A 23,673-nucleotide genomic window follows, 5' to 3' on the forward strand; every position below is an offset into this window, starting at 1 on the left:
GTATCTATTCTCAGCTTGGCTGGGAACATCAGAGCAAAAGCGATCTTCCGTTGAACTAAGAGTTTCTTGATTGTCTAGAGTTTTATTAATTGAATCGATAACATTTCTCTCTTGTCGAATTCGCAAAGTCTGGGAACAAAAACATTTTGTGGTTCTTCCAAGAAAGCTTTCCTTTGCTCTTCGCTTTGCACAACACAAGATCTTTATCGGATTATCTCAGAAATTCCTCAGCGGATCTGCAAGCCAGGACTCTGTGAGCTCACTCGATTTCCAGTTTAGGGCCTGTTATGTTGAGCAGACTTGGAAAAAGCTTGTCTAGGAATTTCACCATATCTCAACCTACCTCATGCTCAGGAATTCCAACAATTCGTAAATTATTTTGTCTACTTCAGTTCTCCAAATCTTAAATGATTTCAAAAACTTGGTTGCTAGCTGATTAGCAGATAATTCTCTCTGCAATGACACCAGATAATCGATTCGTCTCTCGATGTCCGACACTATTGTAACCAACTCAGAGAATTTAGCTTCCATCGCTGTAATCGATCGACGTATTTCAGCAAGATCCTCGAAGTCAGCAAAAACTTTCGTCAGCATCACAGACATGTTGGACAGTTGACGCTGGATTTCTCCTTCTGCACCATCCAAACCGAGTCCCTAGTCTGCAAGCCCATCAGAGGTTTCAGCACGAGCATGTAAGTGTCTTTTTATATCTCAGAGCCTGAGGATTTTGACTTCTTGAACATATATGTAGCAGGATGTATTGAATCTCACCGGATTATGACACAAAAATTATTCAAAACTTGCAAAGTGCGCAGAGCTCGCCGTTTACACGTCTGCTCCTCGCATGGCATCACGGGACCCTCCGCCAATTTAACTTTTAGATAGTGCAGCAGTTCAAGTTTTCTCACTATAGCACAGACAGATATACAGTTTTGGTTTTAACTGTTTTGAAGGGGTTCTATGATTTTCTGTGTTTTGCCTTTGTTACCCTCTAAGAAGGGTTCTGCATCCAATGGGTAGAGTACAGAAAAAGTCTGTGAAAAAGACATTGTAAGATCTTGTGATCTATGTAAGTGATCTGCCTATGTATGTGTGTGTGTAGCAATGCAGTGACCCACATATGTTTAATAAGGCTAGACTAGATAGATGAGCCTAGATATAATTTCTGATATATGAAATGTGAAATGAGATCTGAACTGAGTTGGCAGCACTGCACACTTGCAAAATGTGCTATGCCCAGAGCTGCTATCAAAACATTTTTCACATTTAATATGCATTATTATTTGTAAATAAACTAACAAGACATAGTTTACATTTATTAAAACCTTGTTTTATCTGGACAGACCTGTTAATACTCTAAATGATTTTCTTAAGACCATGACTTGTTAACTGACACAGCTAGTTGACATGATTTATATTACAAACCACATAAGACATTTTATAATCTTAATGATACTGTAATGGGATTGTAAAACATTTTTTGGAATTTGAGATGTTCATGTCTAAACATTCCCAGCTTGTATTTATTTTATAGACATTAATCTTAAAGTGATAGTTCACCAAACAAATTTAAATTATCTCATTTACTCACCCTCATGCCATCCCAAATGTGTATGACTTTCTTTCTTCTGCTGAACACAAACAAAGCTTTTTAGAAGAATATTTCAGCTCTGTATGTTCACACAATGCATGTGAATGTGACAAAAACTTTGAAGCTCCAAAAAGCACATAAAGGCAACAAAAATAAGACTCCATTTGTTTAATCAATGTCTTCTGAAGCAATCATAAACAAACCACAATAAAACTCCTTTTTAACAGTACATCTTGCCATTGAAGTCTCACTATCATGATAACAAGCTTGATTTCACTTCATAGTGCTTGAAACATGCGCAGAGCACTAGATGACACTAGAAAGTGTAATCAAGCTTGAAATCATGATCACCAAGGAGACTGATGATTTGTGCAACACAAAATGAGCTATCAAAATGCAAAGAGCAAAACTCTTTTCTATATACAACAAAAAATGCATAGTAATCAATGACTGTCAAGTTCAATTATAATTTTGCTTGGTTTATGTAAAAAAAACTAAGATAAAAAGTTCCATATTAGTTTGGGATTTTACCCAGGTCCCTGGGTACATGTTAAACAGAATCTCTACCACTGGACTATCACTCCTAACTCTTAAATTAGGAACAATTAAAAATGTTTATTTTATTTTTGGGGGTTACGTCATAATTGACACTGACACCTAAAAAAAAAAAAAAACAGGTTAATGACGCCCTCTGCTGGCTGACCTAATTATATTACATTATTAAATTGAAACAAGTTAACAAATACTATTTGCTGTACATGTAAATATATCTGAAGTTCGTGGAGGCAGCACATTCCCGAAACTGCTCTTAGAACATTAAACCTTAGTTTTAAGTTCTGTTGTTAATTTCAAATCTAACACATTTAATAACAAGTCAGGTGTTTTTCTGTGCTTCAGACTGTAGAGGGCAGATGGATTTTGTTTGCAATGCAAGTAAACTTTAATGACTGGAGCAAAGAGGCTTAAATGATTGATGCAAAACTTGTGAATAGATTTATAACATGTTTGTCTCTTGCCGGCAGTGTTGAAGGGATGTGAATGATTTAAGTTTAGATCTTATCAGAGATTATTTAAGCAAAGCAAAGGCTTCTATGTAGATTAAAATGTGTCACTCTCACAATTGAAGTTTCCTAGTGCTGTCCATTTTAATTTCAGTAAAAAGATAGACTTGTCGTGAGATGTCGTTTGTGTGTGTGTGTGTGTGTGTGTGTGTGTGTGTGTGTGAAGAGGGAGGAGTCATGTGTAACTTGAATGTATCTGACAAGTTTCATTTTCTGAAGAGCCTTTACTCAGCACAAAAATGCACATTGACACAAAGGAAGCTGAAAGCTCTTAGTGATAATTGGAACTGCCTCCACTGTGGTTACCAGTGGATTGAATCTGCCCAGCCACTAAGCAACCAGGGTCAGAGAAAAGAAACCAAAGTGCCAAATGCTGAAGATGTGTTCCAGAATTCTTTTGTGCATTCCATCAAGTTTTCTCAAGTCAGTGAAGTCATTCCCAACAAGAAGAGATCTGCAAAAGAGAAATATGACAGTGCAGATTTGACTCAAACTGGTTGCTCTCAGAGTGCTGGTTCATAATTAGTTACATAATATTGTTTGAATAGGGGACCAAATTCATATAACAGTACAAAGAACACTTCCCCATGATAATGTTTTTAGTGTCCATAGAATAGAAAACAGTATTTTAAGGCATAATAAGCTATTAATGCTGTTAGACTATTCTGAAAAGTAGGCGGCAACATAACACTGCCTTTTAAGCAGTGGCGATTTTTCAGGGCCAGCAAAGCCTTCTCTGCTGGCCTGACATGCCAAATAAATCAATATTTTTCATCCTTCCATTCTAAATCACCTTTTTGCCAATGTATTTTTAATCGCTTTCCACTCTTAATTAATCTACAAACATAGAGAAAATAGAGAAAAATTAAAAGTTTATCCAGTCAGAATGCTTTGTGTTATATTACCCTGGAATTAGTTTTAAAAAAACGAATTACCACAACAACAACAAAAAAACTGTAAATTTGGCATCTTCTCCATCTGACTGTCTTAATCCACCACTCTCTATTTCTTTTCTCTTCTGGAAAGTCATTAAAATTTAATAGTGGATTTTGTCTTTTGGTCTTGGAGCAAATGGGTAAGTGAAAATAATATTTGCTGTGATCTCCCATTCACTCCTATTCACGGTGGTCTAAGTTAACCCTGCAAACGTTTACTTCCACTTTCCAAAACCTGGAGTGTGAAAAAGGTCTTTTTTATTTTATTTTATTTAACCTTTATTTATCCAGGTAAACTGTTTGAGAACCACTTCTCATTTACAAACATGACCTGCTAGCTATTGGAGGAGAGGAGATGGTAGATTGATGTAGCCAATTCAGGGATGGAGATTATTAGGAGGCCATGATATATAGGGGCCAATGGGGGGGAATTTGGCGAGGACACCGGGGTTACACCCCTACTCTTTACGAGAAGTGCCCTAGGATTTTTAATGACCACAGAGAGTCAGGACCTCACAATAAAAAGGTCTATTGTGTGTGTTTTTTAATGCTTATTAGAGGATCTTACTGTTAGCTTAGCTACATGCTAACATCAAAAGTTGGATGTATGTATAGACAGATGGATGGATGGACGGACGGACAGACATACAAATTGGATGGATGGATAGACATAGACATTTTGGATGGATGGACACATGGACAGATATACATATTGGATGGATGGATGGACAGACTGATAGACATATTGGATGGATTGATGGATGGATGGATGGAGAGTCAACAGCAAGGCAGCTCATTGGGTTTTGAAAGAAAGCTCTTATCTACATCTACAGAGCATTAAATATGTTAAAAAGAAATGTAACTCCATGGCTGGCAAACAAATATAACAAAGAGCTCAATTTTTGCCCCCAATTCTGGAAAATGTCTATATTTATAAGAAAGATGCATGGCTGGGGTCTGTATTGTGCATTATTTTCCAGTGCCTGGAAATTCATGACAAGTCAGGGGCCACATCAGTATCTACGACTCCTAGATTTGATGGGATGTGTAAAGTCTATTCCTCTTGCCAAATTAAGTGAGCCTCTTTTATCAGGATCAATATATATTTGAGAACTTGCCAGGCTAGGAATCATAAATCTGGCTTGCAGAGTGAGAGAGAGAGAAAGAGAGAGAGTGGCTCCTCTCAGCCTAATGGAGGACGGTTCAAAAGTTTAACGTGCCAGCCACCCGTTCATGTCTTTACAACCTCTTTGAGTCATTGTGTGAGGGTGAGGGCCGATCACATCGATGGCCATTAAACTGAATGCTGGGCTAGTCTGCGGTAAAGGGGTGTGTTGGATGCATTAGGGAAATTGGCCCTGCCTGCCTGAGACAGTATACTGTACTGAAGTAATTACAGTTGCTGGAGGGATGCTGAGGCCAGACTTTGCCTTTGCAAATGTGTGTGCGTGTGTCCATACATGTCTGGAATAGTCTGCCGCAGAGGGTCTACGCCCCGCCCTCCCGTCTCGCCCAGTAAAGTGGCTGCCAACGGGATAGGGCTGGGCTGTATTGATAAGATGGATAAGGAGGGAGATAGGGGAAGAGAGACAGATGGGGCTTTGGGCCAGGCCATGGCAGTGCTGGGGAGCCTAAACTCAGGGTCATCGCCAGCTGATTAGCAGCAGCAGGAGCCCCAACCCTGGTGATGCACACCCACAGAGGATCTGAGCTCGGATGAGGCATCCAAGGAAACATCCACCTGCAGGATGGGACTAACCTGCTTCAAGTCTTGGAAGTACAACAGCACTGCACAGAAAGGTGAGTGAGTGGTTCACTGCTTCCTACCAGTGTGAGTCCTTCAGGCTCTCTATATCTCAACAGATACTGACGATCCTATTCAATGAATCTGAGATTGTAAAGTTTTAAAAGACTTGTTATTTTGTCAGTTATTGCAGCATTATTGTACACCATATAAATGGCAAAAAAGTAAATGCAATGCCAATAGAAAACTAGAAAACCTTATTTTGGTGTTTCCTTATGGTACTTATTGTTGGAGAAACTATTTCAAGTGAGAAACCACAATAAAAGGTATATGATGTATAAGCATACATCATACACCAGTAGATAAGATATGGGAAAGGGTAAAACATGACCTACTGATTTACATTTTTATTAGTGATGATAGTTCGGTGGAGAGATGTCAAAATCTCAAAATCAGCAGCTTGACCTAGATTAGATGGTTTAAAGGAGTTTGTGGGTCAAACGTTGATTTCAAGAAGGATAGCTACAATTGAAGGACGGTCTCCATGCTGTTTTGACCGAGATGTCACTTATGAATGCATTAAAGCTGAGAAACGTTAGGCGTATGACAGGTTTGGTGTTATTTGTGGGAGGGGCACTCAAAATAATGAACTTGAAAATACTTTGTGGGACATTCAAGCTGGGAAACATATTGTGATTTTTTGGGACAGACTCTAAATCAGCTCAAATTTACGAAGAGATGTAAAATAAAGAGGAAAAGGTATTTATTAAATCTAGAACAATGACTTTAAAAGAGATAGTTCACCCAAAAATGACACCCAAGATAATTTATTCACCATGAACAATTCCAAACACGTATGACTTTCTTCCATGGAACTCAAAATGAGATGTTATGCAGAATGTTAGCCTCACCTTCACATTCACTGCATATTTTTTTCCAAATAAAGAAAGTGTTGCCTATATTCTGCTTAAAGGAATATACCGGGTTCAATGCAAGTTCAGCTCAATCGACAGGATTTGGGGCATAACTTTGATTACCACAAAAGTTAATTTCTATTTGGACCTCCTTTTCTTAAAAAAAAAAAAAAAAAAGAAGAAAAAAAAGGAAAAATTCGTGGTAACGGTGAGTCTCTTACAATGGAAGTGAATGGGGCCATTTTTTGGAGGGGTTAATGGCTCAAAAAAACCTTTTTTGAGATTGGTCTTTCTCCATTCAAGTAGATAGGAGCTGCACTGTCATGACTGAAAATATTCTCCTGAGAGCATTATAAAGATGGCCGACAGTGGACTGACTTGCTAGAAAGACTTTGTAATATATCAACAGTGTTCATTGACATTTGTTAGATTTTTTTTTATTTTTTATAATGCACAAAAAAGATGTAACATAAGAATTAAAAACAACCATATAGAGTGGGAGGAGTGGATTCTTGCCTAAAAATGTAAACATATAAATGAAAACCTATACAAAAATAATATACAAATGGACAACGTATATTAGTATTATATGAGTTTTTGTTCTTATAATACAAAATCATATCAAAAACATTAATACATATGTCAGATACCATTTTGTCTGAAAGGCTATTTGGTCAACACATTTACCAAAAACAAAAGGTGTTTTTGTTTCATCATCTCATCTTTCTCACGAAAAAAAAAAAAAAAAAATTATTGTAATAATATACGTAGAAAGCATACTATTACAGGGATAGCATTTGATTTGGGGTTATTTGAACTGAGAACTTCCTTAAACTCAAAGACATGGGATCACACAGAGTTTGCTCTGCTTTTAAATTAATCTTATTACCAATAGAAATGGCATTTACGATCATTTGGAACTCTTTTAGAGTGGCCTCAAAATGATACTTTTGGGAAAATTCTGAACATAACTGGTCATCAATGAGCAACTGGCTATCAACGAGAATTTTATTACTAAACAAATTCACAAGGAAAAGTTATTTATCAAAGAGTTATCAAAACAGCATATCGACAACTCACCTGCCAGTACACACAGCATTCCATTCTATCTACAGCTCAAATTCCCTGCTGGTATCTTTGGGAAGTCATGCTTGCTTCTTTATCAGTGACTGTCAGAGAGGCTGGTCTAGGCATGAGAGAGTAAAAGAGAGGTGATTAGTGCAATAGGATTATGAAGAACTCAAACATGTTAAATACAAGATCAGCATTGGCTCCCATTGTGGCAGTCCCTGCTCTGAATCTGTGAAATGCCCTTTCATGGAATTACAATGCTCTCCTTTTAATATAATTATTGCAAAGACTGCCCTTGGCATGCACATAGTATTGGTAAACCATTTAGTTGGAATTTTACAGCTCTCTTGTTACAGAAAGTGACCTCTTTGGAATTAATTACTGCACTCTATATGGGGAAATGTGAGTGGAAACTGGGGCATACTTTAATTGTGATCGAGACCCATCCAGTGATTAATATTGTCTCTGAGAAATGTATGAAGGAAAAAATGGCAAGAGTTTTTTATTAAATTATGAAAATCGATGCTCTCCATTTCCCTGGCTGAACTTGTGGTGCTTAAGTATAAGAAATGGTTGTCTCATTCATCTCAGGCTGGCTTACATTTAGCTCACTGACGGACTTGAATGACACAGTGACCATTAAAGACTGATAAAGATTTTTCACACACTAAAAAGGAATAATGTCGTCCTTCGCATGACTGCACTCATGAGACAAATATGTGTGTGCAGTAATGCAGGCATGGACCCAGATTGAAGGAAAAGTTCCCCCACCAGCATGTTGTTCCAACTCTTAAGGAAATATTTTCCCAAATATCCCAGTCTGTCTTCTTAATACAATTCAGTGGATAAAGACCCTTTCTAAAAGCTTAGAAAAGGACCCAAAAGTGTCATAAATGTAGTAATGTCATATTTCAAGGCTTCTAAAGGCATACAATAGGTTTTGGTGAGAAACAACCTGAAATTGAATCAACTGGCATTGTTTTGAGAAATATATTTACTTTTATTTTCTGTTCCACATTAGAAATAAAGTTATATGGGTATGGAACGTCTTGAGGGTGAGCAAATTATGGCATAATTTATACCTTTAAACTATGCCTTTAAGACTTGATGTCATGTCCAGAAAGGAAAAGCCCTTCACGTGTTTGTAAGATTGTGACAGGATGGAAAAGTCTGGATTAGGTTGGAAGTACATGTCCATTCATGTGCCTCTGAACAATCATAATCTACACTGCTTGTATTGATGTGAAGGAATTTTTTGGTATTTCCCTGAAGAAGCTGCAAAACAGATACTTTTTCAGACATTCCACAAGACAATGTAAATTCTATTACTAAAATCAAAGTTACCTTAGATCTTAATATATTGTGTTCTGCTCAAAACTTACAGATTTTTTCTTTTCTTTTTTCTCTGTCGGAATTTATTTCATCCAGTTGGAATAAAATTCATGAATTTGTTCACACAGGGCATCTGAACCTATTTGTTTAGATAATTTTCATAACATGTTATTGGTTTTATTTCACATTGATACACCTGTGGTGTTCCCAGTCAAACGTGAATGGATTAGACAACAAAATAAAGAAATATTATATGTCCAGGAGCATCCCAATCCTTTAGATGAGCACAGATGTGGATTTTGTACATCGTTTTTCCATGTATACTCTTTGAGGAATATTTCAACACCTACTCATCGTATTATGTTGTGTTTGGGCTTGTTAGAATTTGGATAGTCTGCTCTAAATTACGATATGCCATTGTCTACGTTATATGTATGTTTCAGGAAGTAATAAGTAAAAATGTGATGTATTATATTTACAGTATGTGTCAGTGGGAATTTCATACACTAATCCTCAATGAGCATATTATGAGGACAAAAGAGTTCTAATTTGTCAGCAAATTAAACAGCTGTAGCTTTCCTTTGGAACTATTTTAGTCGGTGAAATAGAACAAAAACAGTTAATATGGTTTGTGTCTAAAATGTAAGTAACTTAATAATAAATATTAACTTGTACTTGTTTATTGAACAATACATTCAATGTAACATTTTCAATTGTGATAATATTCAGCAAAACAGCTCCCTTAGTTGTGTTATGTTAAACTAAATCATATGTTATAAATAAAAAAAACAACAATTAGAATTTTTACCTCAGTACATTTCTTCTGTGAGTTTTCTGTGTGCACTCATTTGTTTTCTCCACGAATGTAACGTTAGACGGGTGCTGCTCGCCTTTTCTGTTTAACCGTTTGTCTGAGGCGTAAAGTCAAATCGTAGCCTTGCCAGTCAAGACTAACAGATTCATGATTATTATTTTTTTTATTGTTATTAATATTAATAATAATTTTATTGAATGATGAATTCAAAAATGATCACTGGTAAAGGTAGTAATATCAAATAATAATAATTAAAAAAAAAATGCTGGCTGGCAGCAGGCCAACTTAGTCGCCAGGCCAGCGGGAATCGTCCCGGTGCTCCCGATGGCCAGGCCGGGCCTGATCTGAAGGCTTCTGTTAAGTCAGTGGACAGCTTCACTGCCCAGAATAAACCAATGACTCATGCACAAGCATCACAGAAGGCTACAAACAATCAAGATTGAGTGAAAATGCTCAAGGAAGCAACACACTTATAACACACTATATTAAAAACCAAGGGTAGATTATGGTAGGCCTACAGCAAAGGTAATAACGCCAGTCAATTTGTTTAGGATTCTACATCAAGACTCTATAATGTGACTGGAGTGTTCAGACAATGTGGGATAAACAATCTAACGACCATTCTTTCCATATATTTTTCTTTCTGTCTCTCAATTAGGAGGAAACAGGGATGTGCTGGTTAGTCCTGGCTCATATTTCTTCCTATCAAACAGCTGTGGTCAGGGAGAGGAGTGGCTGAAGAGCCTAAACAAGGGCATCTGGATACCCTTTACAGGTACATACACAACTAAACACATTCATTAGTTTATGGCCTGAATATCTGACTAATAATGTTCCTACACTCAGTGGTCTCTGGAAAATCCAGGCTTACGCAAGTCATTGTCATGATATAACACATTTTATTTTCACATTCGGTGTGTCTTTAATGCCTGAATATGTTGAAACAGCAGATCCAATCAGACTTCAGGGCTTCAGCCATAGTCAAAACAACCCACAAACACAATATACTCCAGTCATTTTCAAAATCATGGGTCATGCATTACATACGCTCACGACTAACCTCTTTACAGACTTTGCTTTGTCTATGATGGCGCAAATTTCTCAAAACACAGAAAAACACATGCCTCTGGAACTGATGTCATTCAAAACAGCAAATTTAGAGAATTCTCCTCAAGATTATTGCTGGAAAAACACAAACTGAACTGTGAAGGTTGGTGTTTTTCAGTATTGCCACCTCAGTGTCATTTAGAGTTCAAGCATTCAAATCTTCTCACTGTGTACTGGAAATAAACCCCTCAGAGATAAACAGTATTTTCTGGATATAGTTCCTACTCATTAACTCTCTAGTGGCTCAGACCACCTCGGAAAATTTGAAGCCTTGTCCCTCTCTGCTTCTACTAATACCTGCAGTGTACACTGGAGTGAGCATGTGAGGGGTTGTGGATGGTGTCCATGTGTCCGTCTTGGCAGTGTGCCTGGTTATAATGATGTTATAATGTACCTCACTTCCTCAAAGAGCCGACAACCCCCATCACATCTGATTACATACAATAGAGTGACACTGGTTGTGCAGGACACAGAGCCACTACCACAACATTCAATATATATCTACTTTAAAGGAATATGTCATTATTTACTCACCTTAATGTTACTCTTAAACTGTATGATTTTCTTTCTTCCATGGAGCACAATAAGTTTTATTTGCAATGTAATTAAAGTGAAAAGTGACTAGTCTGTCAAGCTCGAAAAAAACCCATCATTAAACCACAGTAAATGTAATCGATTTGACTCATGCACTATATTCCAAGTCTTCTGAAGCTATTGTGTGTTTTCTACAAATTCTCATTCCAACTCAATCAATCTCCACATAACTTTCACTTTCGTCTTGTGTTTTGAACCCAGATTCACATTCTTGATGCGTATGCCCCCTACCGGGCAGGGAGAAACATTTCTAGCAAAAATATACTTATATATGTATATATTGATCTGTTTCTCACCCACACCTATCATATCACTTCTGAAGTTATGGATTTAACCACTGGAGTCTTACGAATTACTTTTATGCTGTCTTTACGTTCTTTTTAGTGCATCAAAATGTTGGCACCCATTCACATGTGACCTACAGTGCTGACATATTCTTTTTAAAATCTTAATTTGTGTTCTGCAGAAGAAATAAAGTCATACACACATGGGATGGTGCGAGGGTGAGTAAATGGTGAATTTTTATTTTTGGGTTAACTATTCCTTTAATGATTTGATTAAAGTGAATAATGACATATATTTTGTTGTTTCAACACAAATTGTTTGTATGGCTTCAGAATATTTAGAAAATAGAGCATGAGTCATATAGATTACTTTTACTGTGGTTTTATGGTGTTTATTTGTCCTTTTTCAAGCTTGACAGACTGGAGTCACTATTCACATACATTATATGACAAATACTGTGATGGGTTGGGAGAAATGAGGACACAAACACAGAGATGAAAAATAAATAAAAATACTTTATTAAATCAAACTCCCACAAGGGGGAAAACATAAACAACCCTGAAGGGGACAAAAATAATCCAGGGAATTGGGCAGAGGGAAAACGGGGAACAGGACCAACTGGACCACACTGGAACCAGGAAGTTGAATGGGATGGCTGGAACGCAGAACAACATACACAGGACTGACTAGAACACAATGTAACAAGACGAACTGGCATTGGACAGCAAACACGAGGAGACTAAATTAGGGAGAGAAATCAAGCGGTTTAATTCAGGGCAGGTGAGACTAATGAAACAATAACAGGCAAACAAGGAGGCGGGGTGTGGCGTAAGACAGAGAAGCACGTGGCGATACAGAAACGATAACAAAGCCACGTGTTCTCACAAGAAGACACTTGAGTGAGAGTTCGGTCGGCCACACACACACACACATCTGACACCTTACCAAAGTTACCGATGCTCAGAACAAACATGAAGACAGCTCGTGGCTGGGCGTGCAGCATAGAGTGAGCGCAACGCACGGACACAAGAGACACAAAGGCCGACATAGATTATTGCATGCAGCCAAGATGACACAAGTTATTGACGTGATGCACGTCTATAACAGACAGAAAACGAGTATGAATGTCCAGATCCTGACACAGACCGGAATCGAAAGACAGGAAGTTAGGACCCAGACACCATACTCCAGACATGAAACATAACAGAATAAAACAGAGACCGCATGCTCACACAAAGACAGACATGCCATGGTCCTGTCAGACCAAAACCCAGACTGACAGAGAGACAGGACTATGACAAATACACCTTTTTAAAAGTTTACCTTTGCGTTCAAAGGAAGAAAGTCATTCATACGGAAGTCACAAGTAAATAAAGAGAGAATATATATTTTGGTTGACTATTCCTTTTAATGCTGTTGATCAAATCTTCTCTGATCAAAAAGGCATTATTCTACAAAAGTTTTCACTGCCATCAGATAATAGTTGGGTCTATTGATGTAAATACATGCAAATTTGAGCTGCAGCATCCGTGTTGCTGCTTGTTTCCCAGGAGAGTTTAACATTCCCAATGAATTCCCAGCATTACCTCTCAAACATTACTCCTCACAGTCTCGGGCTCCTAAAAGGTGAGATGCCCAACCTTTCAGATAACATGCAACCGCATTTATATTCAGATGCCACTGTTCTCAAAATGCTAGGCCATTGTCTAAGGAACCGTTTTAGACTGGGATTCTCATCAGTGGCCAAGTTAGCGAGCACAGATGTATAAAAAGGTTTGAGGGGTGTGCTCAGATGTCTAATGGAAAATTATTGGCCGCAAGTGTGAGGTGTAGGGGGACAGAGTGAAAGTAAGCAAGAAAAGAGAGAGGGTAAAATGCGGAAAGTTCTAACTCATTTATTTTTAGTCAGACTGTATATTGTGGTGTTAATGATTCATGGTAAGGGGCAGAGAAGGGGGGAAACAAAAGGTGTTGAAGCCACCTTGGCCATGCTCCAGTACGTCTGCAGTGGAGTATTCTGGTACAGGAGGTGGGAAAAGAGGGACAGAACATGAGAAGCAAAGAAAGATAATAAAAAAACAGGAGGGATTGAGCTTTCAAAAACAGTCAACAGGACTAAATAAGAGACACAGTGAGAGGAAGAGAGTGGGACAGAGAGAAAGGGACATATAGTGAGTGTAAAGAGACACATTTTGAAATGTTTAGGCATATAGGGAGGAGAAAATACTAAAACTGAGCCACAGTTAGGGAGGCGGACTTAATTTGACAGTAAGCCGAGGAGGTGTTGACTCACGTCATTGGAAACTTTGGACAATTAAGTCCAGACAAACATAACCTCCCCTTGGGGGCGAACACAGACATGTCTGTGTTGATGCCACTGTCAACAATGTCATATAACTGAGTCACCCACTTCAAAAGGCAGTGTGACAGGGAACATCCACTTCTTACTGCACCATTGGGTTCTTCTTTAATTGAAAAGAACCAGCTTGGGTGAGCATTTGGTGAGCTGACTTCAAGAAGTACTGGAGAGAGGAAGCATGTCCAAAACCAATCACTAAGAATGCCTATTGACATGGGAAATCTTGCCTTTTACCAGGATTACCTTTGGTATATTGTGGATACCAAAGTGAACTCATGTTGTGTTCTTAGTGAAATCTCAAAGAACAATAGCCACTACCTTTTGACTTTGAATGGATTTGATTTGAAACGGCCCTGTTGAATATGCAACTTCTCTGCATTTTAATTAAAGGAGAATGTGCACAGAAATGTGGTCTAATTTGTAGGGGTGTGCACATGAACAATGCCTCCTCTTTCTGGATGAAGACTGTCATCTGAATTGGAATGCTGATATATCCGATAAGCATGCATATCTGAGTTGGAGATTTAGTGTCGCACATCAGCAGGAGTGAGCTTCCCTTCAGTAGACTGAGACTTATCACCTTACCTGCTGACAGGAGAGAGAGAGAAAAAGGGAGGAGGAAGAGAGAAGGGAAAGGAACATCCAGTTCTAGACCAAACAAGAGTTTGCAAAACGTGATCAGGTGTTTAATGAGGACATTAGTTTGCTGCCAATTTCAGGATCACTACGAAAACATCACTGTTTTGGAAAAGACGGAATCAGGGTGGGGGACGGGATAGCTGATGTGTGTATGCCCCAAAAAAGGAAGACGGAGGATAAAAACACTCTTAAAGAGACAGACAAGAAAAGATGCCGGAAAACAAGCAGACAATCCAGCGCACTGGAAGCTATCTCTCCCACTCTGCTTACAGGAAGATAAAAAGAGTGCTGAGCTTCAGAAGACGTGAGTATTACAACTATGTTAGGCAGAGGGAGGCACACAGAGTCTTACAAATAGGTAGATTTTGGTGCAGAGCACCAGAACCATGCATTCATCTTAAAAGGACTTAACAGGACTTCCAGTCAGTGTAGTTGCTTTGATAAATAGAAACAATCTCTGCACTCAGCCATAAATTAAAATTCTGTCATCCTGCTCACCCTCATTTTGTTCCAAACTCGTATGTCTTTCCGTTCTTTAACACAAAAGGAGATGCCAGACAGACTGACAGCCTCAGTCACCATTCACTTTAATTTTATGTAAACAAAATGCAATGGAAGTGAACAGTGAATACTGTATCATATTGCCTAACATCATTCACGTTCCAAGGAAAAAAGAAGTCACACAAAATTTAAACAACATTTTTTCCAGTTCCTTTAAGGAAGTGGGTAAAAAAGGTTTGTCATGGACAGCTCTATATTTCACCTCACTGTTTCAATTAAAGGTGTGTTTGGTCAGAGTTTGGAGGAGACTGTCCTATATGAGAGGAGGTATGGGGATCACATGGCTCCTCTGGTGGTGGAGCAGTGTGTAGATTTCATCCGAGAGCATGGGCTTACAGAGGTGGGACTCTTCAGGCAGCCCGGCCAGGCCACGCTGGTTAAAGAGCTGCAGGAAGCTTTTGATGCTGGGGAGAAACCAACCTTTGACAGGTAAAAGATTGATTGTAATGGAAACAAGGCATTGGAGAGTTACCTTTTAAATAAGCGTAATGGACATAACTTAATTTATCTCTTCCAAGCACAATCAGATTATATAATTTGCGTAGGATTGATTCCAGTTGGGAAATTCAGGTGTTACTGCAACCAGATAAGGATTGATGGACTAAGACAATGAACGAAGACTGTATTGAATAACATGTCACTTTTACGGAAAATCATGCCTTAATGGCTTAAAACTGCCAGTGAGCAAGCCAATAGGCAACAGTGGTTAGGAAAATATTGCATACAATTTTCAAAACTCCATAAGATGTTAAGGTAGTGGAGGAAGGAGGACGTTGGAAGGAACCAGAGTCAGCAGCGGAAGCCAATCCTCTTCTGGCATTACAATAAATGTACAGTTGATATGGCAAATATTATCTAGTAACAGTATAATACTATTCATGTGCTCACTGAATAAATTAAAAGGATTCAATTATTCAATATGTTAGTAAGGTCATGTTTAAACAGTAATGTTTTAAATAGAGTAATAATAGCAAATTAAATATGCAAATATACCTTTATAAATGCATCTGTAACCACTTGTCCACCACCGGGTCGAACAGATCTCGTTGTGGAACCATGTCATTCCGTACTGATCCGGGCTAGTTGGCACGGTTATGGTTTCTTTCTCCACATTGGTGCTGTGAAATCAGGATTAGAATGGACTAGCTGAGCAAACAACCAATCGTGAGTCACCATGTCACTACAGACACTCCACCAGCACTGTTCTTGGTCCTGATTGTTTTTATCTAATTGTGCCGAGAAATCTGTGAAGTGAGCGATTTGTAATTATACCATACCAAACCTTGCTCAAGTGGAAATGCTACAGGAAACCGTAACTTAATGTGATCAGAACTGTGTCTGTCCGATTCTGCAAGTAGTAAAATTTGGTCACAGTGAATCCATGTTTGTTCTCTCAGCAGCACAGATGTCCACACAGTGGCTTCTCTACTGAAGCTATACCTCAGGGAGCTGCCTGAGCCCCTGGTGCCATTTTCTCGCTATGAGGCTTTTCTTGTGTGTGGCAAAAGGATCCCGTCAAACAGAGAGCAGGTATGGTTAACTTGCTCATTCGCTTAGAAATTACTTAAGAGCATACAATGTTTGAATCAATGTGCACGGCAATGTAGTGCACAGTATCCTAATCAAGTAACCAGTTTCTAAAGATTGACAAGAATGTTTGTCTTATCCTTGTCTGACTTCAGGGCTTGCAGGAGTTGAGGATTCTCCTTCATGAGCTTCCTGTGGCAAATGTCAACCTGCTGAAATACATCTGCCAGTAAGGCTAAACTTATATTTTCATCCAAATATCTAGGGACTTGGTTTTATATACCTAGCTATTGGCATTGGGTGCTTTAAAGCACTTCAGATGATTTGACAATGACACACCTCCATTCCAGATTTTTAAATGATGTCCAGTCATACTCCAACATTAACAAGATGAGCATCGAGAACTTGGCAACAGTTTTTGGGCCAAATATCCTCCGGCCCAAAGCAGAGAACCCAGAAAGTATCATTGGAGGTGAGCAATATTTAGGTCTCTGTACAAGAGGTCTTAGGAAAAAAGCAAAGCAAATTAAAAGTCTTTGCTTCAATGATATTTAAATAGATCTAAAGATATGTGTTTGTGAAGTGCACCATGGAATTACATTTCTCTCTCCTACTAGGGGCAGCAGTTGTGCAACATTTGATGTCCGAACTGATCCGAGAGCACAGTTTTCTTTTCTCCAGAGAGAACTACAGCCCTCCTGAAGCCTCTTTATCAGCCATTCACCCCATAAAAAGACATAGTAACCTCGTGGAATGGGTGCACGGTGAACCAACTGCCCATCCTAGGGAGTTGCTGTTGAGCGAATATCATGACCCACTTCCAGGTCAGAGTGTAGGTGGTCCACAAAAGCTATCTATGTCTTTCATTACAGGGGGGACAGAGTCTTTTCAAAGTCCTTGTGATTCCCATTGTCTATCAGTGACTGAGCGACAGCTTCAAGAGGACTCTTCAACCAGCTCTGCTCTGATTTATGACAACCACAGTCAACAAATTTCAGCACAAGAATCAAGACACGTGCCAACACCAATCACCCCAGTACTTGCCTGCTCTTCAATGCCCAGAGTGCAAGAAAATGGAGATGAAACTTTTGTCCAGTCAAAGAGCTGGCCTGATATGGGGGAGCCCAACTGGGGGCAAGAGAGAGCCCTTGGGGAGAGTAGAGGCAGCAGTGAAGTCCAGGACAGTATCCTTTCAGTCTATGAAAACATTGGTACTGAGCAGCAGAGGGAGGGATGTATGGAGGACAGGGACTCAGGCAGTGGTATTGTGGAGGCAAAAGGCGGTACTGCCAGTATGGCAGACATTAGCAGCTCTTGGTCCTCCTGTGAGATTGTACCTTTAAATGGAGGCAGTAGAAGTGGTGAAGCTGGATGTCCTTGCCATGGTTCTCCTGTTTGCTTCCACTCTTACAGAATGGACTCTGTTGAGGGAGACCCTCACCCTACCTCCCCTGCTTCCTCTTCTGCTCCCACTGATGCACCTTTAAGCACCGGCAGCAGCGAGGTCTTTTTGCCAAATGCCCCCCATGTCATTCCTGCCTCCCATGCCATACAGTGTCTGGTTGCAGGGCTTCGGCAACAGATGGCAAGGCAAAATGCTGAATATGAGGCAAAAATCAACAGGTAGGATAACTCTTATGAGTAGTCCCAATACATTATATGATAATTTTGTTAGGAATTATATAATATTAAGGAGAAATCCCCAAAATCTGCTCTCATCACATTAATGTATGGGGGGCATGAACCTAGCATGTTTACTCTATTGGGTTTTTCCATATCAAATCAACCAAACTTCAGAAATATCCCCTGCTGAATCATTTTCTGAATACAAACATAAATTATGATGTCATGTCATGGATCAGAATTTACGTAGTAGTCAATTATTTTGTAGATGGGAGGTAAAAATAAAAATTTCACATAAAATTTGGGACTACAGGTAAAAAACTAAAAATAACTATTGAAAGGTGGCAGCATCATTATATTATGTTTGCACGGATATAGGTACAGCAGGTACATTACTAAAATCAATTGACCAGCTCATTTTGTTGCATTATATAACAATGGTGCAAGTCCAAAAAAACACTTTTTTGTGTAATTTCTCCCAAGTTGGAGAGCCTATAACTCCAGAAGTATTAAAGACATCTTAATATCCTTTTACTTTCTGGTTCAGAACAATCTGTCCTTTTGGTATCTACACATACAAGGCCATTTATGGTTAATTCCAAGATAATTGGGGTTCTCAGTGTGGCTATCTGTAATAGTACTGTAATAGTTCTCAGTGTGGCTTTTCTATCTGTAAATTGTCATTCTGACCCCTCTCCATAAATTAATGGATAACTTGGTAAATATTAAATCATGGCATTTTATATTTTAGTTTTCATAATTTATTCATTTATTTCACCAGATAATAAAAAAAAAAGTATCTCTCTATTTTTTTTTTTTTTTTTTTACCCTTTTCTATTTTTAGGCTAGAGCAGAAAAACAAGGCACTCCAGGGGGAGGTTGTAGGTCTGCGATCAACTCTGGAGCAGCAACGTCGCTGGGTTAGCGTGGCAGAGATCAAAACACGAAATGTAGAACGAGCAAGAGATGACGCTGACCGGCGCAATACCACTCTGCAACAGGAAATGGAGCAGTTCTTTAAAACATTTGGTGAGCTGAACGCAGAGGCCCGAAAAATTAATCGCATTGTTCAGAGTTTTTGAAATATTCACATGATGTGCAGCAAAATGAACATCAGCAGCATATGAAAGGTTTCCATGTTTTAGAGTAATAACACTGTAACTGTCTCAGTCCTGTACAAATGAGGATGCATTCTTGAGGGAAAATAGTGCCCCACTTTCAAGTGTAGTTTAGTTGCCTGAAAGAATGAGTGGACCAGCATGTTAAATGTGAAGTAATTTTCAACTAAAAGGCATATTTATGCCACTTAAATGATAAAAGACAATGGAATGGGCGAAAAGTAGGATTAAGTTTCATGATCTCTAGTAAGCATGGATGTCATTTGAGAAAAGTAGACCCTAGGAATGATTGGAACAGATAAACTGCATTGGCTGGGGGTCACTGTAAAGTTTCAATCCACAAGACAGTCATTCCCTGTACAAAAACATACCATTAATAGATTAATTGCATTTGTACCACAATAAAATATAAGAAATCGACAGTGTTTCTATTTGAGCATTTTATTTGGCCAGTCGTAACAGATTCTTGATTTTTTTTTTTCCTTTCACACAGAAAAAAAATTCTCTCTCTCTATTATTTTAGAGGATCTTATTTTAGGTTTGTCATGTTTCAGACAGGTTTGTGGTTTAAAAACAAGAATGGTTGCTCCCATCATAGCCCACTGACAGGGTACTAATGTAACACGACAATACAAAACACATGAAAGCTTAACAGACATTACTAGCACAGAGTTGGATATCTATACCTTTTACAGTATTTGAGTTTTTGATTAATTATGATCATGAGAACGGCTTTTCTTAAGAATAGTGGAGAGTAAAAGAAGACCTAAAAAGTTATCTATTAAAGTAATTTCCAATTCCACCCTTTAGTGATAGATTGTCATTGACAAACACACATCGTTGTTCACATACACCTTCTCCCCCAAGGGAAACAGACACCTAAAGAACTGAAAGTAAGCCCTTGATAAAGTGAGCCAGCATTTTTCATTAGCTTGAGTTTTAACAACGCAGATGTCCATCTCTATGTTCGAAACAACAATTAATGTGCACGAAGCTCTGAAATGAAAATGATATGAACACTATGTACTATTGCACCAAATGAGATCTCACAAGCTATACTCAAGGAGACCAAGAAATTTGACTTCATTTCAAGCTCTATAGAAAACTCTCGAACAATGGAGATGCTAAGAAAGAACCAAAACTGGGTTGTAGGTCCATTACCATCAATTGTTTTGTGCTCTTCAAGCCAAGCTGTAGGTGGTGATAGTGAGAAGCTTAAGGCATGAAAATGATGGTGATGCCGAGTTCATCCTCCTGCTTGATGTAGTCCTTCAGAAGAGCCTGGAGGCACACAAGCTTGAAAGCACACTCACATTGTCCTCCTGGCTTTATATTCATTGGTCTCTTCAATAACCAGAGGATGCCACAGGTGTCCGAGGATTTTGAGGACTATATGGGCTGAATAGGTCTCGTGTTTCCATGCATAACAATAGATTTAGAGTACAGGATACATAACGTCACAATATAGCTGGAAGTATCAACAGGCAACTTTTAAAATTACACCAGACAAACTGGACTATAATGGGGGGGCGTGGGGGGTCGGGAAGTTCGATGACACTGATTGATTGCATTCATAAATACCACTGTTAAAGATTCCCACAGTCCAAAGCAGCTCTTTATGTTGTTGACTTGCTGCACCATGGGTTGCCACAGTATATCACTGAAAAGTATGTTTGCAAAACACAGTAACCAAGGTGGATAGACACATACAAAGTAAAATACACAAGCGGGAGTGTAATAAAATGAAATGTACTTGAAAATCATTCAGTGTTTCAGTAAAGGAAAATTACTAAAAAACCCACTGACAAGTCTCATTAACAAAAAAGAAACGATATATTTGCTTCGTAAAATTTTCTTATGGCTTTTCAAGTTTAAAGGAGATTAAAAAGGCAATGGGTTGCATTAGCTCATGCAATTATACATACAACCTTACAGGATACATCATGAACTTGTCAGCGGTGATTTATTACTTATGGAATGACATTGAGCAGGAGCTTTTTTTAGTACATTGCATCCACGGCTGCCATTTCAGATCCAGACGCAAGTGGGGTTTTTTTTGTTGCTCATTTTAAAAGGAATCTGCTCACTTTTAAACCTCTAAGTGCAATTTAAAGTTCCATCTATATATTTTGTTTTTACAGTACATATGCTAAAGCATCTCCATAGCATATTTGCTGTAAAAGTGTGTTTCCACAGCACAAAGTAAATCTGAACATTTACACAAAATCTATGTACGTATATATACACACATGACTACACCCTAACAATCTGAAATACATTATAAGTTTCTGTTTGAAAATGGGTGTACTGTGACTATGTACAGAGACAATCACTACTGTTCTGATTCTAAGTGAGTGCAGGCATATTTCAGTGATCTGTAGTTAAAAATTGTAGTCTTTCTTTGTTGTAGGTGTAGCTTTGTTCATACCATGCAGCAACACTTGTAACAGGGTTTTGTTCCAGAGGGGCTGACTAGCTATAAAGTTTGTCCAAGAATTTAATTTATATCTGTGCTTCTTTAAGGTGATGAAATGAAAGGCAATAAAATCAGCATCGCACAGCCAGAGAGAGAAAGAGAAGACATAAATGACGGCATAGATCTTAGATATTACACATGCTGCTGCAATAGGTTACTCCACAAAAGATTGCAATTAATATTATTTCATATGAAGGCAACTGAACGTGAATGCATTAACACATAAACCTAATTCATATTTGTCCATCCATAAAAGCAGTTTAAAACTTCTAAAAGAAAATGGTAAAGATGGAGTTAAAAGTTAAAGGGATAGTTAACCCAAAAATGACAATTCTGTCACCATCTTGTTCCCCTCTAGGGCTGGGAATCGAATTCGATAAATTTTAGGCACTGACCGAATTGCCTCTAAAGAAAATCGAGTATCGAAAAATGTCTTGTCGTTCGGTGCCAAATATCAATACCTAAGGGTTTAATCTCGTCAACCTCAGTGATAAGCATGTAGCATGCTAGATGTGCCCAAATCTAAAAGTGCTGGTGATTGGCTGTGTTTAGCCATCAAGGAAAAACACTAGTATCAGATAATGGTTTGAGTTCCAGGGCTGAGAAAGAATGTTATCAGTAATACTGCTAACACTGTTCTACTGAGCCTTTAAAATAGAATTTTTACAAGCACACGCAGGAAGCGAGCCGCAGCAGTAATGATTCTTAATGTGTCGGAAAAAACAGCAAGAGACTATCTGAACATTTTGTTATTATGTGTTGATCTCTGGGATCAATGATGGTCAGAGTGATCGACAATAGCTGATGCCTTTGACAATGTCATGACGATATTTGGCTTGTTTTCCCATGAATCTATTAAATTATTATTATCAATGTTAGACTATTATAATTATCAAATTAATATTACAAATTATTTGCCCGTAGAGACAAAAGACACGCGTTTGAAGAAACACTCTTATTATATTATTAATTACAGATGACAGAAAAGCTGTATATGGACAAAAGGATCTCACACTTTGTTTCTGCCTTCCGATTTGTTCCAATTTGAGTGCTGCAAATTAACTCAGACATCTCAGTTCAGGAGGTGCTTTGAGTTCAGTTCACTTTATTTCCACAGAGGAGTTTATTGTGAATGCAACTCTGCAGCCTGTAAAATAATACAAACCATATAAATGCAGTTTTACTGCATTTCGTTGTCTTTGTACTTGTACTCTGCACAATGACAATAAAGTTGAATCTAATCTAATCTAAAAATAAAATAATACAAAATGTATAAAATAATTTAAAAAAACACGTTCACCTCGAACCATGATTTATATTTCAGTGATTATCATCATCATTACAATTATTATTTTTACATCTATAATAGTTTTTATGTCTTCATTTGTATAAGTAATTTTCCGCCTGCATGTTTAGACGGATTCTTGCCTGACAGTAAATGGAAAGGTGGTTATGTATTATCACTTTATTATTTATTAATTTATTTGCTTTTTCGTTTAGTTTAGAGTGCAATATGAATTTAGAATTGTATTTGATATAAGTTTAATTAGCAAGAATATTCACTAATCCCTCAGCCCGAGGTTTCCGATGTAATTGGATATATATAGTGAAGGAGGGAACAAAATGAATTTATTCCCACACATGATATATTTTCCTGGATAACGAAATACCCGATGGGTAGAGAATGCACGGATGAAGTTTCTTTGCCAGAGAGAAGTTCATAACTGTTCTAAAGCCATCTTTCAACATTTTGAACAACACATTTATCCAAAATGTCATTAAAACATTTAACCAAAGTATCGTTTAGGCACCGGTATCAAATTTTTTTTAAGGATACCCAGCCCTATTCCCCTCATGTCATTTCAAACCTGTTTGGTTTTCTTTCTTCTGTGGAACACAAAAGATATTTTGAAGAATGTTGC

The 23,673-nt window shown here is 38.2% G+C and overlaps 1 protein-coding gene across 4 annotated transcripts; it reads left to right on the forward strand.

The window, feature by feature from the left end:
* Nucleotides 1-674: 674 nt before the first annotated feature.
* Nucleotides 675-23,552, forward strand: LOC127628060 (rho GTPase-activating protein 24-like). Of its 4 annotated transcripts, none has more exons than XM_052104728.1 (8): nt 675-692; nt 10,121-10,237; nt 15,229-15,436; nt 16,405-16,537; nt 16,690-16,763; nt 16,885-17,006; nt 17,152-18,157; nt 19,002-23,552. In XM_052104728.1, exons 3-8 carry the CDS (start codon nt 15,288-15,290, stop codon nt 19,237-19,239), a joined length of 1,722 nt encoding a protein of 573 aa, XP_051960688.1. In that variant the 5' UTR covers nt 675-692; nt 10,121-10,237; nt 15,229-15,287; the 3' UTR covers nt 19,240-23,552. The 4 variants fall into 4 exon arrangements, with proteins under 4 accessions (XP_051960688.1, XP_051960685.1, XP_051960686.1 ...); XM_052104725.1 differs by lacking the exon at nt 675-692 and adding an exon at nt 1,796-5,387; XM_052104726.1 differs by lacking the exon at nt 675-692 and adding an exon at nt 1,796-5,387 and having other exon boundaries at nt 16,408-16,537.
* Nucleotides 23,553-23,673: the final 121 nt, after the last annotated feature.

This window comes from Xyrauchen texanus, chromosome 34 (genome assembly GCF_025860055.1).
Source record: "Xyrauchen texanus isolate HMW12.3.18 chromosome 34, RBS_HiC_50CHRs, whole genome shotgun sequence".
NCBI lineage: Eukaryota > Metazoa > Chordata > Actinopteri > Cypriniformes > Catostomidae > Xyrauchen > Xyrauchen texanus.